The sequence below is a fragment of the Lepisosteus platostomus genome, chromosome 6, assembly GCF_059453375.1.
Source record: "Lepisosteus platostomus isolate fLepPlt1 chromosome 6, fLepPlt1.hap1, whole genome shotgun sequence".
Lineage (NCBI taxonomy): Eukaryota > Metazoa > Chordata > Actinopteri > Semionotiformes > Lepisosteidae > Lepisosteus > Lepisosteus platostomus.
Genome location: NC_142616.1, coordinates 4,294,740 through 4,311,325, shown reverse-complemented (window position 1 = coordinate 4,311,325; position 16,586 = coordinate 4,294,740). Strand labels below are relative to the sequence as shown.

General features: G+C 44.2%; 1 protein-coding gene across 6 annotated transcripts in view; it reads left to right on the top strand.

The window, feature by feature from the left end:
- Window positions 1-10,793, top strand: part of LOC148659669 (butyrophilin subfamily 1 member A1-like) — a 236,850-nt gene extending 226,057 nt beyond the window's left edge. For 5 of the 6 annotated variants that reach the window (XM_088637467.1, XM_088637468.1, XM_088637466.1 and 2 more), the window contains 6 exons: window positions 197-304; window positions 2,281-2,307; window positions 2,573-2,599; window positions 3,622-3,648; window positions 4,207-4,233; window positions 8,483-10,793. In XM_088637467.1, the coding sequence (XP_088493593.1) occupies window positions 197-304; window positions 2,281-2,307; window positions 2,573-2,599; window positions 3,622-3,648; window positions 4,207-4,233; window positions 8,483-9,030 (764 nt within the window). In that variant the 3' untranslated portion in view covers window positions 9,031-10,793. The remainder of the gene's footprint in view (window positions 1-196; window positions 305-2,280; window positions 2,308-2,572; window positions 2,600-3,621; window positions 3,649-4,206; window positions 4,234-8,482) is intronic. The other variant, XM_088637450.1, reaches the window with a different exon arrangement.
- The last annotated feature ends 5,793 nt before the right edge of the window (window positions 10,794-16,586 follow it).

Below are 16,586 nucleotides of genomic sequence, written 5' to 3'. Positions count from 1 at the left end.
TGAGCAGTAAAATTCGGGACGCCAGAACAGACGTTTGCATACTGCAGTGTGCTTTACACTAATGAGTGCTTTAGTGGACATTCGAGATGGCTGTTTGTTGTAAATTACATATAAATCTTATTTCACGCTGACAGTAAAACACACGGCTATTGATCAGTCAGCTTCTGTTGGATAACACTCCTGTCCTGTTTTCCAGGAGACTATTTCTCTGCTCCCTCTGGATGGATGGTGACTCTCTTCCTAACAGCAGCTGTTACTGTAGCAGCATCAGTACTTCTGGTGATCCAGTGGAGAAGAATGGACAGTATGTGCTCATTATATATACATATTCATTTGTGCGAATGTTTGTGTAGGGATGGGTTTAAAGTCCCACTATATGACAGTGTTTCAGCAACAAAGGACACCTACTCTTGATAACAGGATTCAGTGTACAGACACCATGTCCAGAACTGTAGATCTGAGGAGATCATCTTCTCAGAGTAGGCTATATTGGCAGATCTATACTGTAGGATACAGGATGCATTCCTATCAGTCAGAACCAGTACCGGCCCACAACAGCTTTCCTTACAGTTACAGAACCACTCCTTTCAGGGTTAAAGCACCTCTCTCTCTTCAGATGTGAGTGTTTATCTAGAGGAGGTGAGTTTTAACGCTGTCAGGAGTTGGTTCATCAGCATCTATAGACAACAGTGAACATCTGAACTTTTCAGCTGTGTGGAAACTCACAGCAGCCCAGCACATCCAGAATCTTCCTGCTGGGCTCCATCCTTTCTCTTACCCCTTGGAGAAGAGTGGGTTAGGGGTTATGGTGATTTCAGAACAGAGTGTGTTCAGTGTTCCTGTGGAAACACTCTATCACTTGGCCAGATCCACTCTCCCTATTTCAGCAGTTATATTGAGCACTTTGTAAAACTCTTTTCATGCAACTGAATGTTCTCTTAGATGCTAGCCTAAAGAAACAATCTTTACTTGTAATAAATTGTGTATTAATTCAAATTTTAATAATTCTCTTAATCCAAATACACACATCTCACGAGCTGCACACACACTCATCCCTACCAGTGAGCCCAGTAGAGAAGATCCCTGCTGTGGTTTGCTCTAGAGAACCTCACTCAGCCTGTGCCAGAGAGCGAGAGAGACAGTGTGAGCTGAGGAGAGGAGCTGTTCCTCAGGACTGGGGCTCTTTCTGCTCAGTGACTTGTGTAGTACTGGTCAGAGTGTGGCAGTGTTTTGGGAGGAGTGATGACAGGGTCCATACACTCTACTGAACACATCACTCTGGACTACAGTCAATAACAGGATCTTCTCCAGCCTGTCTGATACAGCTGCTGTTAATCTATCAGGTTCACAGTCTACTGAACACACCTCTCTAGACCCGTCAATACAGGATCTTATCCAGTCTGTCTGATACAGCCCATGCCAGTAAAACAGTAGGATTCAGCTCAGCAGATCTTAAAGGAACATCACTTCACAAACAGAAGGACTCATCTTTCTCATCTCGAGATGAGAAAATCACCACCTCATCAGCTGATAGGAGAATAATCAGTGTTGAGCAAATCCACAGAAGGAGGTGTTTTTTAATTATATTGTGTGACTCTTGTGGTTTCGCCGGGGGAAAATAGGGGTAAAAGAGTTTTAACTCACACCACACGGTTCTTCTGTGCTTTTTGTCCGTGTGTCTCCCCAAATCCGTTCCGCAATCTGTTGTCAGTATCCTTAAACAATCCAAGTTCCCAAATCCGTATGTCCACACTCCTCTGCGTCGTATCCAAGCCATAATCCGTAATCCTAGTCAAAATCCGTATCCAATAGTCCGTTATTCTTAATTCTCTTCTAGCACACTCCTAATATCTCTCCTTCCTCCAAAACGCTTTCACCTTATCGGCTTCCGTGCCAGCTCATCGCTTCTGGGGCATTTATATCCTGTTTCCTGATGTAGTTCAGCTGTGCCTCCTTGTTTCGCTGTGTAGGCTTTTGCCAACAGCGGGTCAGCTGGTTATCCTGGATGGCCATCTTGCCCAGGTCTGTATCGAGTATTTTCAGTGTTTCGTTCCGGAAATACCGGTTATAAATGACCCTTCCCCGGGACCTCTTACACTCTTTAAAACTGGTGTCAGTGCAGGAGCCTATATTAGTGTTGCTGACTGTTACAGAGGTAATCTGAATGGCATTATATTAATTATATCAGGCTAATGTGTTAGTGTTATTATTTATTCTTTAAATACGTGTGTCAGTGCAGGAGTCTGTATCAGTGTTACTGACTCTTTTTGGTTCTTACAGAACAGGACATTCTATGGACATTTAATGGTAAGTAAATATTATTTTGAATGTTCTGTATTGGCTGCGTTATGAAATATCTTTAAAGCCCTCTACTCAAAAGATTCAAGTACACATTCAAAAAGCCTTTTTGATTTTTCAAGATAAAAGATTTTACTATATTTTAGCCAGTGTATAGAAGAAAAATTAATCTTTTGTTTTGATATTTTGTAGTTAAACAGATCGGTATAAAGTATTATTTTTGTGCCTTGTTTCATACACTAGAATATCTAATTAATTTCTTTATTATTTTCAGTGAACAACTTGCTTCAGAGAGAACTGGGTGAGTGATCTGTAGTCTCAAACTGTCTTCTTTAGTCATAAAGCTCTCTGGTGTTTTACATTTTATAAAGCTCTAGGCTGGCAACATACAAAGAAAAAAAACTGTTCTTAGCCAAAATGTACTGTGTGTAACTTTCCTGTGCACTGTGTATAACTAAGAAGCTGCATTCCGAAGTGTAGCTGACGTTGAGCCACTTTACAAGACCTTCTGAATATTCATTCCCTAAAACAGAAATTACTGAATAAATTTAGACTGAAGCTCAGTCTAAAAAAAGAGACAGTGAAGACAACAGCCCCCTGTCCTGAGTGAACAGTCTGTATCTTGACACTGTGGGGGTCCTGCCTGTGCCCTGCTGTTACACACAGTGTCTGTAGTGCTGAAACAACACAGCTGCTCTGACTGCTTGTGTTCAGCCAGCTGGGCCCCTGTCTGTGTCAGACTGATACTGTCTGTGTGTCAGTCTTCCTGGATCAGGCCTGGAGTGGAGATGTGCACACCATGGTGCGTGACTGGTCATTTCTCACTGTCCAGCTGATGTCCAGACACTGGGAAGTGTGACAACTGAACAGGACATCTCTTTATCTCAGTCAGTGATACTGGTCACTGTGGGGATGGGTCACTCAGGCTATGTGAGAATAGCCAACACTTTTGCTCATCTGACTGAACAATGAACAGAATTCAGTATCAATGGATGGTTATTTAAATATGAAATATCCCTCAGTGCTGGAGACAGCAGACTGTATTTATTTCTTATCTCTCTCAATGGCTCAAGCACCAGACTCCAGGGTATCCTGTGATGTGTCTGTGTGTCTTATTGCCTTGTGCTGCTCAGTCTTATTGAGTGAGACTCCAGTCTTACAGCCACTGCTGCTCACAATCACTGACACTCTGATCCACACTGCAGTGGAGACTGGGGATCCTGAAATGAACTGACTGCAGACTGTAGGATAAACTCTGCTATAATAACAGGTAAGAAGCAATAATGGTCTTTAATACAATAAAGATCCTCTCTCTCTCTGCAGATGCTGTGAAGCAAGTTCCTAAATCACGTATGTACACTGTGAAAATATGCTGACTGACATTGCTGACAGTACTGACATGTTATTACCAGTGTGTGACTGTGATTAACAGTGTCTGTATCTCTGTGTTCCAGTGTGAGTGTGATTAACAGTGTCTGTATCTCTGTGTTCCAGTGTGAGTGTGATTAACAGTGTCTGTATCTCTGTGTTCCAGTGTGTGACTGTGATTAACAGTGTCTGTATCTCTGTGTTCCAGTGTTTGTCTGTGATTAAGTGTCTGTATCTCTGTGTTCCAGTGTGTGTCTGTGATTAACAGTGTCTGTATCTCTGTGTTCCAGTGTGTGTCTGTGATTAACAGTGTCTGTATCTCTGTGTCCCAGTGTGTGTCTGTGATTAACAGTGTCTGTATCTCTGTGTTCCAGTGTGTGTCTGTGATTAACAGTGTCTGTATCTCTGTTCCAGTGCGTGACTGTGATTAACAGTGTCTGTATCTCTGTGTCCCAGTGTGTGTCTGTGATTAACAGTGTCTGTATCTCTGTGTTCCAGTGTGTGACTGTGATTAACAGTGTCTGTATCTCTGTGTTTCAGAATGGCAGTGCATCTGCAGTGCTGCAGGTAGGTCTGTCTCCTCTTGATGACACAGGGGCTGTTTTAAGCCCTCGTGTCAGAGTTTATTGAATACAGACTCAGACGATCTCCTTAGTGTTAACTGGTTGTTCCTCGTAGGTAAATAGAAGATGTATTTCAGTGTCACGTCTGTAATGTAATACATGAAATCCCATTGGGATTCTTAAGAGATCTTCACCTAGTGGCCGGTAGAAAACTCTTCCAGAGGGGCTGAAGGTGTCCTGTGAGCTCTGTTCAATCCTTTATCAGTCTCACTCCTTCGTGAGGGTCTTCAAGCTGAATATGGCAGAGCCTGTAACCCTGGTTTTTGAGAATAAATGTGAAATATCAATAGGAATCAGGAGCAGAGCCAGTAACAATCAGCTGTCCAAATCCTAGGGTACATGACCGTTATAACTGAAAAAACTGACAGGAACATCTTCACCTTTTGTAGTACAGAAAATATAAAAAATAAAGTCTCTGCTCATTTCTCAGCTGCTGTAATCTTTCTGTTAGTGTCGGTCCTCTGTCTCTCTCTCTCTTACTCTGGGCTCTCCTGCAGCTTGTTGTCCTCTGTCTCTCTCTCTCTTACTCTGGGCTCTCCTGCAGCTTGTTGTCCTCTGTCTCTCTCTCTCTTACTCTGGGCTCTCCTGCAGCTTGTTGTCCTCTGTCTCTCTCTCTCTTACTCTGGGCTCTCCTGCAGCTTGTTGTCCTCTGTCTCTCTTTCTCTTACTCTGGGCTCTCCTGTAGCTTGTTGTCCTCTGTCTCTCTCTCTCTCTTACTCTGGGTTTTAAAACAATATCTTCCCACTCCATGTTTAAAAACCAGTTTCCTATCTGAAAATGACATAAACTAGATTTGAATCCCTGTAAACCAGGCCTGGTACCTGGGGACAATTTTTGCTGCCTGTACCTGTTTAACAACAGTATGTCTCCTAACAGCAGTGCCCTTTTTCAGATTACCATACGTCTTGTAAGACTGGGCCAAAACACAGAACACAACAAACCCCATTTTTCTATGTTTTTATATATCCTGATTTACAGGAGGATGTATCAAGTAAGAAAAGTTTATTTTCTTCTGGGCGTGAATGTTTTTCCCCATATGCTCCACAGTCTCAGTGTGTGTTTTAGTCTATACAGCCCCTGCAGTGTATAAATGGGGAGTGAAGGCAGGTCTGGTCAGGATTGTCTGAAGGCACACGAGAAGCATTATCTCTCTTAAAGGGCTTTAAAGCTGTTGCTAAATCCTTGGAAGTCAGTTGAGGGTTTTTTGCAATATAAGGATAATTTTTGTGTTTTTCTCCATGGTTAGGATTGTTTTTCTTTTTGTACAGTTTGTGGCCTTTTTCATCTTGTTTGGTGTTTCTTCCTTCTTTTGCATTGCTTTTCCAGGGAAACTGTAGCTACACTTTGTCTTTTTCCCACTGTGCTGTAATAGGAAATCAGACCCTTCCCACTGCGCTCCCTGAGGCTGTGATTGATCTGGGAATAAATCTGAGAGCTGTGAGCTCTACTGAGACAGGCTGCAGTGATGGGGGTTCAGTAAGAGACTCAGTGGGGTGTTTGTCTCAGAATAGATCAGTCATTTCAACATCAGCTCATTAATCACTACTGTCAGTAGAGATTGGGGTTTTTACCTCAGATTTGGGTTTGTCTTCACAGGGCAGGGGGAGTAAATTTAGCTTCTGTGTTTCCATATCAGACAGGTCTTTATCTCCTTAGTGTGACACAGTGACTGTGTGTCTAAGAATCTATGTGTGAAAAAAACTACTATTACAGTTGGTGATATTTAATTTGAATTGAGGTACTATTCCTAGGCCAAGAGTAATACAATAAATAATGTATTTCCTGCCAAAATAAGAAGTTCGGGTACTCACGTGCTCCTTTAGATTATTTTTTTTCCAGAAAGAGAAGTGTGACGATATTCTTCTGTTGTTAAAGTCGATGCTGTTTTACACAGGACAGTATTATTGCATATATAATACCAGATATTCAAACAGTAGGCAGGATTGTACACAAATTAACTACTTCATTCAAACATAATACTATCTCATCTAACCACAATAAATACTTTCTCTCTTTGACACCATGTGGAGCAGTGGCACTATGGCTAAGGATCTGCTCTTGTGGTTGTAAGGTTGCAGGTTCAAATCCTGCAGCTGGCAGAGGAATCCTGAACCCCAACTGCTCTAGGGGTGCTGTACAATGGCTGACCCTATGTTCTGACCCCAGGCTTCTCTCTCCTTGTCTGTTTGTCTCATGGAGAACAAGCTGGGGTATGAGAAAAAAACAAATTACTGCTACAAAATATTGTATAGGGCTAATAAAGTGTTCTTATAAAAAGCTTCTGTAAATTTCAGTTACTCATGCCAGCACTGTGAAAGGAAGGGGCAGTAGAATATTGAGCTGAGAATTGCCCTCCTCTCAGGACAGGGGGTAATTAATTCTGATCTCTCATTACTGACAGTGTTTCAATGACATGAAGTCAGTCAGTGTCTCTGTGGCCTGTTTTCCTCAGAGCAGCTCAGACATGTCAGAGTCAGGTGCTCATGGTTAGTGTAAGAGGGGTATTTACTGGGGCTGTAGGGCTCCTCTTACTGGCCAGGGGTAATAACTTTGGGGTCTTTCTCTTCAGCCCAGCTGGTGTTCTCACATGGTCCTGGTCATTAAGAGACCCAGTGGTGTGTTTCACTAAGAATGACACTGGAGTGTCAATATTATTTCACTAGTCCCACCAGAGTGAGTGTGTATTGGGGTGTTTGCCTGTTATATTGGGGACCTCATTTCAAACGGGAGTGATCTAGAGGGTGTCTGTGTTTCCAGACTGATAGACTCTCCTGTGGAATAAGTCAGTGTTTGACACTGTGTCCTGTTCTACACACAACAAGTGTGAAATATCAGTGGAAGATGTTGTCATGTCGGCTACAGGGATCAGGCTGCGGTTTCCACTCTTGTCCAGGAGTGGGCGCCCTTCATCATCACAGAACTAATGGGGCTCCCTGTCTAGAAATGAGTCAGGTGTTTTTATAAATTCATGTAGGTGGCTGTGTCAGCCTCTCTGGGCACCAGGAGTAAAAAAATAAGAGCTGATAAGAGTCTGTTTGATCGTCACTTGATTGACAGGGAGATCAGCGAAAGAGCGATTAAAACCCCCATTCACTCTGGGCATGTATAAGCCCCGCCCCCGTCTGTCAGTGGTCAGAGCTCACTGATTGACAGCTGGTGTCTCCTATCAGAGAGGCGGACAGTGAGCGCGAGCAGTCTGAAGTCAGTATGAGCGCCTCTGTTTCTCTCGTCTTTCTCTCCGGGTTTCTGGATGTGTTATTTCTGCTTTAAATTGAATACTTTGGATATTTCTTGGCATTTTCAAAGTAAGTATGGTGGGTTTTCTTATATTTCACAAGGTTTTGTTCTTTCCATTATATTTTTTCTGTAAAAAATGAGCATTATGCAGGTGTTTTTATAAATTCATGTAGGTAGCTGCGTCAGCCTTTCTAGACTCCAGGAGTAAAGAAAAAAATAAGACCTGAGAGGAAACTCTTTGATTTTCACTGAATTGACAGGCAGACAAAGGGAGAGTGTTTATTCAGTATTAAGAATTAAGAGTTCATACTGCTCCTACTGTCTCCTATCAGAAATTATTATTATTATTTCTGTTTAATTTTAATACTTTAGATATTTCTTCAGATGTTCAAAGTAAGTGTGAAGTCCGTTATTTCAGCAAGGTATTGCTTTTTCCATTATATTTTTTTGGAAAAACGAGCATTATGCAGTCTTTGAATTCAGCACTTTTTTATTCTGCGTTGTCAGGAAAATGGTCTCAGAGAAGATGAACGAGCTGCTGAACTGGGATTTGAAATAAACTGGTTTAACAGACAGGCTGTCCAGTTTCTTACAGTATACAGGTCGTTGTGGTGGGTTGTGAAGTGTTTGAAAGCGAGTGGTCGGGCTGTAGTTTCTCCTGCAGTCCGGTCGGTCCTGTGTTTATTAATAATGTCGTTTAAAAAAATAAAGTTTCATCGCTGTGAAAACAAGTGTTTAATGTTTGTATTTAGAGGATATTGGGATCACTCCCATGTGTAACACTAGTGAAACAGTGAAGAAGATGTCGTTTCTCTGGAAGGGAAGAGCAGTCATTAGTAATTGACTGGTGTTTCTCTCTCGGTGTGTTTGGGGACAAAGACATTTCACAGTCTGATGGAGTTGAGTTGGACTGTGATCGGCAGGAGCTGTTCTGATGTTTGTGTTTTATTCCCCAGCTGCTGTGACTCTGGACCCTGATACAGCTCACTGTGGGCTCAGCCTGTCTGAGGATGGGAAGAGAGTGAGACTGGGACAGTGGAAGAGTCTCTCTGACAATCCTCACAGATTTGATGACTGGCCCTGTGTTGTGAGCAGGGAGGCCTTCACCTTAGGGAGACACTACTGGGAGGTGGAGGTGAATCGATACTGGATAATAGGAGTGACCAGAGAGTCTGCAGAGAGGAATGGGGAGATCAGGTTCTCTCCCCAGCAGGGTTACTGGTGTCTGTACTCTTACCAGTCTGATTTCTCTGCTCTCACTGACTCTGAGACTGATCTCCCCCTCAGTCTGAAGCCCAGGAAGCTGGGGGTGTGTGTGGATATTGAGGAGAGGAAGGTCTCCTTTTACACAGTGGAGTCCAGAACTCATGTCTACACTTTCACTGACATGGTCTTCACTGAGGGGGAGAAGATCTATCCTGTCTTCTGGACTCTGGATCAGTATAAAGACCTTGAGCTGCTGCCTGCTGTCAGTGTGGAGATTAAACCCGTCACTGACTCATGAACACAGGCTGACTCTCTCCCAGCTCTCTGTCCACTGCTCACACTGGGAGACGGGTTTACTGACGGGTAGTGAGATGAGGTCAGAAATATAGAAGTAATTGTAGAAATGATGATGTTGTGTCGTGTTTAAATGCGTTATATTAAAAAAAATTAAACGGGGAAAATTAACATGTACGAGAGAGAGCGAGATACCTCGCTACCAGCCTGCTGTACTCCTGACTTGTAAATATCTCTGGAAACCCTCCCGTGTTTTTTTTTAATTTTCAGAAAATAAACTTTTAAAAATAAAATCCTGTGTGAGTCTCTCCTGCGCGCACCGGTGACTGTGAAGCTGCCAGAACGGGGAGGGACCTGCTGACGTCACCACAGCCAGGAGGAATAGGGACTGTGACGCAGACAGGAAGTGGCTCAGGGTGTTTATGGGAGTTGTAGTTTGAAGGCAGCGCTGCATCTGTGAGCAGCTACAGCCCGTCTAATACCCGGCTCCCCAGATTCATTATTATATTCAGTATTTTATGTTCGTTTGGGGTTTATTTTTACTGTGGTGGTTTGTTTAATAAGAGAGACATTTTATTTGATCTCTGATCATGATCCAGGGAAAAGTGCGGAATGGATACTTATTTTCTAGCCTTTTCTTTATTTTATTTCCCAAAAAAGTTTGGTAATGGGCCAGTGAAAGCTCTGCTTTCCTTCATATGAAAGCCCAAAATCCTAAACAGAACCCAGGGGCAGTTTTTTTTCTTCACGGACAGATACTTGGGCTCCGTGTCGGTCTTGTCTTCCGTCCTGCCGTTTGGACATTTCATGTGGACGATTCTCTGTCCACAGAGGGACTGTGTCGTGAGAGGTAGTTTTAACACACTCCCTTGAGCGCTGGTTAGAGTGGTAATTGCGAGATGCTCCCTAGAGCAAGCGGGTTAGAAGATGGCGACAGACCTGCTGTTCAAGTAAAAAGTGAAGTTAAACTCATTCCTGGTGTTGTGTTCAGCTGTGTTTAATATCTACAAACTAACCCAAAACACTGACTGAGAGACTGCACCGGGAGATTACTGCACTGCTTCGGCAGTTTGTGTATTCAACATCATTATCTGACAATGAAAGTGACTATGACTAATAGATACTGACAGACTGAAGGAACTGAGTCTCTTTAGTCAAAAGGGAGTGTGTCTCTTTAGTCTGAAGGATGTGTCCCACACTGACAGAATGAAGGAACTGAGTCTCTTTAGTCTGAAGGGAGTGTCCCACACTGACAGGCTGAAGGAACTGAGTCTCTTTAGTCTGAAGGGAGTGTCCCACAGTGAATCTAGTGAATCTGTATCTTGTGAACCGGTCTGTAGAGTAAAGTCTCAGCTCAGTTATTGGTTCTATAGTGTTACATTTAGAGATGCGCAGTTAAAACATAGTTTTTCCGTTTTTGAAGTGCAAATGTTTTTGCAAAATGTATGATGTTTTTCTCTCTGTCAATGACATTTCTGTAGTTAGCAATCTGCTGACAACTGTATTTACTGCACAGGATCTCCCACTGGTCATGTTAGTGGTCTGTCTTTGATGGTGTTGAGGTGCTGTATCCCCTGTGTGTTCAGGAAAGGAGGAGGAGAACTCATAGACTCACAGGACACTTCCAGGAGAGAAGCTGTGCAGGATGTAAGAGATAAGATATGATCGCTTTATTAGCTCTATAAAATTTCTTGCAGGATGTTGCTCTGAGTTTTGCTGGCTCCTGTCAAGATTCTGATCACCCAGTAAATAAACCTATGAACTTTGGTTTTGCTGGTTTCTTGCCTAAATAATGCTTTTACATATGAAGTAATGTGGTTATACATGAATCAATGTTATACAGTATAATAATCATTTTGAATTTTAAAGACTGATAAATGTTAAGGCTTTTAAACTGAATCAAAATAGAAACACCTTCTGTATCTCAAACATTGGCTTTAGGGGCTTGATGAAAGCTCAATTAACAAGGATCCAAAAGCAACATGTCTGCAGGTTGTGTCCAAAGAAAGTCAGTGCAAATCACAGCAATAATACAGATTTAAAATTCCACTTAGAGGTGCAGCTTTAAAGTAAACCTGGACAGTTAATCACAAACAAGACAGATGAGGCTGTGACCTCAGTCTACAGGTCAGCTAAATTATTTTTGTTCCTGTAAGCAAAATGTGCAGATTTCTGTGTGGCTTGTTATGGTCTTTGAAAAGGCAATATATATGTTAAACATGTGAGTCTGCCTAGTCTGACCCTCCTATCAGATCAGGGTTTGTCCTGGAGGGAAGTGGTTCTGTTGCTCAGTCTGACCCTCCTGTCAGATCAGGGTTTGTCCTGGAGGGTCAGTAGCTCAGCGCTGCCCCCTGTGGCCAGAGAGCAGTGGGGAAACAGACCACAGAGAGCAGCCTGTTTCTCTGGGAGACTCAGCTTTCGCTCTCCTCTGGGTCATGACCTCAGATGCTCAGGTCTCAGGTTTCTGGACGATTCACAGGGAGGAATCTAGTGATCAGGATGAGCTAAAGTCCTCCTCTCTCTACAGCTCCTCCCCTGCTCTGATGGGTCAGATCCCCAGATCAATGATCTATTAGTGATCTAGTAATCATGATGGGTGAAGGGTGAACCTGTCTTGTGTTCTGTAGCTGGTCCTGCGCTCTGTCGGTCTCCTGCTCAGCCAGGTCGCCCTCAGCACCTTCACCTTCATGTCCTGTTGACCTCTGACCCTGCTCTTCCCTCCTCTGGACAGGGGAAGGTGACAGTAAACCTCACGATGCAGAAAGACCTGAAAGTCCCTCTTGTCTCTGTAATAATCACAACAGCGCGTCAGTGGGCTACAGGTATAAACAGTAACACTAATAGAAATGAGAGCTGTGTCAGTGTGAGAGATCTGTGAGCACAGTGGACTCTCTACAGCAGAGGAGCAGGAGATTCAGTCTTTCCTGAGCTCAGGACTCCCAGCGGCACAGTGCTGGCTTGGTACTGGAGAACAGCCTCCTTCAGGTGTCAACAGCTGTAACGTGGTGTTTCTTTTCTTCCCTCCACCCCCAGCACGCACACTGGAGCAGCTGGGGTTTGGGGGTTTCGGGGGTTTGTGCTTCCTGTAAAGACTGCCAGCCTCTGAGTCTCTCTGAATCACCAACTGCTTCAGGAAGGAAAGCAGCTGTTTACATATCTGAGTGTGAGATAGTACCCTGTGTGTGAGATTGTGTGATTGTGTCCTGTGAGTGTGCTTGTGTTACAGTACTTTGTGTGAGAGATTGTGTGATTGTGTCCTGTGAGTGTGCTTGTGTTATAGTACTCTGTGTGTGACGTGGTACCCTGTGTGTGTGATTGTGTCCTGTGTGTGAGATTGTGTGATTGTGTCCTGTGAATGTGCTTGTGTTATAGTACTCTGTGTAGGATGTGGTACCCTGTGTGTATGATTGTGTGACTTGAGTCTTGTGCGTTTGAGGTTGTATGATTGTCCTGTCAGTGTGTGTAATAGTACCCTGTGTGTGTGATTGTGTTATAGTACTCTATGTGTGTGGTGGTACCTTGTGTGTGATTGTGTCCTGTGTGTTGAGATTGTGTGATTGTGTCTTGTGTGCATGACATTGTGCCTTGTGTGTGTGAGACTGTGTGACTGAGTCTTATGTGTGTGAGGTTGTATGATTGCGCCCTGTGTGTGTTTGTGTAATTGTGTCCTGTATGAGAGACTGTGCCCTGTGTGTGTGTGCGTGTGTAAGAGTATTCCGTGTATGTGACAGTACCCTGAGGTTGTTGTAATACCGCTGACAGCTCCTGTTGTCTATGATGGGGAGTCTGACCTCCTGTAGAGTCTGAGGGGGCTCCAGAGGCACTGGGGTAGAGTGAGAGTGATATAGAATTATTGATTCCCTGAGGAGAGGGATTCACATCAGGAAAATAACGCTACTGACAGGATAAAGGTCCTCTTGATATGAGCTTGTTTTATCAGTCCACCTGGAGTCCTGACCTCTGTATCTGAGCTCTATTAACACAAACCGCAGCAGGTGTCCCACCTGGAGTCCTGACCTCTGTATCTGAGCTCTATTAACACAAACCACAGCAGGTGTCCCACCTGGAGTCCTGACCTCTGTATCTGAGCTCTATTAACACAAACCACAGCAGGTGTCCCACCTGGAGTCCTGATCTCTGTATCTGAGCTCTATTAACACAAACCACAGCAGGTGTCCCACCTGGAGTCCTGATCTCTGTATCCCCGCGCCTAGTGCTCCTGCCTGGAAGATCAGGGCAGGCTTTACAGCTGGAGCCCTGGGTATGATCCCTGCGAAGAGCCTTTTCACTTCATTGAGCACAACATCTCCGATTTTTCTATCCATTAGCTACTAGATCAGATAGATAAGATCATTTATTGGCCATATACATTTTCTTGTATTAGGAATTTGTCTTTTCACAGACCCCAACTTGCTCTCCATGAGACACACAGACAGGGAGAGAAGCTGGGGGTCAGAGCACAGGGTCAGCCATTTACATGGCGCCCCTGGAGCAGTTGGGGTGAAGGGCCTTGCTCAGGGGCCCATCAGAGTAGGATTCCTTTGGCGGCTGTGGGATTCCAACCAGCAACCTTCCAGCCACAGGCGCAGATCCTGAGCCACAGAGCCAGCGTCTGCCTGATGCCCAGTGGGGCCAGATGGGCTAAATGGCTCCCTGGTGTCTGCAAGCTGTCTGATTGTCTTTCTCTCGTGATTGAGGCCAGTCTGGTGTCTCCCTTACTGACCAGCTGGCCCAGTTTCTTACTCAGTTGTAAAGTGTTTCCTGTGGGGCTGTAGAAGAGTGGGAGGACAGGAGTATTGCAGTATTGGAGAGCAGTATGGGAGTATTGAGTCTGGGATTCAAAGAGAATAGGAATGTTAGAGTACAGGAGCAAAGGTGCCTGGACAATGATGAGGTTAATTAGAGTAAAAAGTAAACCCACAGAAGCTCAGCAGGTGTGAGCCTGGTCAGTACCTGAATGGGAGACTCCTGGGAAAACTAAGGTTGCTGCTGGAAGAGGTGTTAGTGGGGCCAGCAGGGAGCGCTCACCCTGCGGTCCAGGTAGGTCCTAATGCCCCAGTATAGTGATGGGGACACTATACTGTAAACAGGCACTGTCCTTCGGATGAGACGTAAAACCGAGGTCCTGACTCTCTGTGGTCATTAAAAATCCCAGTGTGTTTCTTGAAAAGAGTAGGGGTGTTACCCCGGTGTCCTGGCCAAATTTCCTATTGGCCCTTACCAATCATGGCCTCCTAATAATCCCCATCTCTGAACTGTCTTCATCACTCTGCTCTCCTCCCCACTGAGAGCTGGTGTGTGGTGAGCGTACTGGTGCATCATCCAGGTGGGGGTTCACAGTGGTGGTGGCGGAGGGGATCCCCATTACCTGTAAAGCGCTTTGAGTGTCCAGAAAAGCAATTATTAATTATTATTAATTATAAAGAATTACAGGAGTATAGAAGTAATGGAGAATTGGAGGACAGGAATATTATCAGTACTGGTATCAGTATTAGTATCATCATTAGTACTAATATCAGTATCATTCTTAATATCAGTATTTGTGTTAGGATTAGCATTAGTATTGTCATCCATCTACCAGCTGTAGATTCTTGTATCTATAGTGAAATCCTATACCAACACCTTTACCCTTAATGAGCATCAATATTATTTATTGGTGTTTCAGTATTATCATTGGGATTGTTAGTATCAACAGCAGTAGCGATATTTAAAACAAGCTCATCCTGACTCACGATTTCACAAAGTTGTAATTTAAGATTTTGTTATTCTTGGAAGTTGCAAGATGTTTGCACAAGCTGTGCTGAAGAAACCAAGCCGTTATTGACCCCGAATCTTGTGGTGTTTCACAAGGGTGCGAGCCTGCTAACGGCCCGCCATTGAGAAAGAAGACCTCAGCCCTGATTCAGCAGGATTCCTCTCCGCCTGCTCCTCGCTGTGTCTCCTAGAGCTGTTGATTCACAGAGAACATGAATTCCTGGACGGGCAGCTAGAGCTGAAGACTACAAGCCAGGACTACAAATACCAGGAAGCTGTGTGGCACCAGAGGGCCAACTGACAGTTTCACGGGGTTCCATTGGCCCTAGAGCTTGTGTCTACAGTACAGTACACAGGGCTTGGCAAAGACAGTTCTAGTGCCTTTGTTTGGAGATTGGAATCTATTTGGGATAGACTGAAGCACGTAAGTTGAAAGGGAAGGGACTTTTGGGGGCTTAAAAAGAATTCTGTAGGTGAGGTTTTGTAGTTCAAGGGTCAGAGAATAATATGTTCTTTAAGAAAGTAATCAGGTTCAAGTTAATTGTTTGAACATGGAATAAACCTCAGTTACTTTACATCTAGTGTTTAAAAATGTTACTGTAGTGACAGGAGGTCATTAAAACCAGAAACTCTCTTGAACGTCTGCATTGCTTGAATGCTCTTCCACTTTGAGGACTTCTGGGAGTTCCAGCAGTGAACCAGAAAGGATTAAAGTTTCAGAAAACTTCTGGGAGTTCCAGTGTCTTTAAACCAGAAAGGATTAAAGACAGTTTGAGTCTCAAATGGTCGGTCATCATCATCAAACAAACAGGGACACAGAGGAACATCTTCTCTGTTAATCTCTGCGTTCACACCTTCTCCAGGGGCTTTCATACTCCCAGTAAAGCCTCAGTCTGTCTCGTGCGTCAGCACAGACACCCTTCTGAGGGGTGAGAGACTCTTGCAAATGAATTTCAAACCTGACCTGACATGTGTCTTGTAGCGGTGAGGCTTAATAATAAGGCAGAATTAAGTGTTCTGAGCCTTCCCAAATGAGGCCCCATTTCTCTGTTCATCTCTGTGGTGCAGCCACAGAGAAACCATTCATGCAAGATGTTTTCTTTTGATAAGGACAGCTCCCAAAGGGGGATGCACTTAGCTAAGCCTGGCTATCATGATCAATGGTCATCCATTGGCGCCTATCTGTCTAGGGAGTGCCAGTTGGACATCTGGACTGCATTACTAAGTGTCAGGACTAAGTGACTCATATCTCACCTTGATCAACCAATCAGGGACTGGTAGGGCCGAGTAACCCACGTGGGACTCTGATGCCCATGGAACTTTCAGCCAATCAATGAGCTGAAGTTCCTCCAGGTAAAAACAGGCAGCACAGAGAGCCTGAGAGATTCAGATTCAGATTCAGATTCAGATTCAACAAGATTCTGGAGAGGATTCTGTGGACTGTTCTAAAGGGAATTCAAAGGAGAATTCCAGGGCAGGACGGCCCAGGAGCAGAAGGCTCCCAAAGGCAGGACATCCTCGCAGCGCACCTCCTGACCATCCTGAGACTCAGCCCGGACAACCACGGAACGGCCAGTGTGTCCGAGTGCCAGAACTTTCCTTTGTTCTAAGAGTCTAGAGTGGAGGTTGCCAGAGAGTAACCAGAGGATCCACCCGAGGTTAGCACCAGCAGCAGGCCTCGTGAACAGGTCGGAACTGTGGACAGCTGAATCACTATTCAGAACTAGTTCTTCATCAGGAACGAACCGGTCCTCTTCCTGACTTGCTGGGACCCACAGTCATCTTTTCTCCTGTGCGCAAACTTTG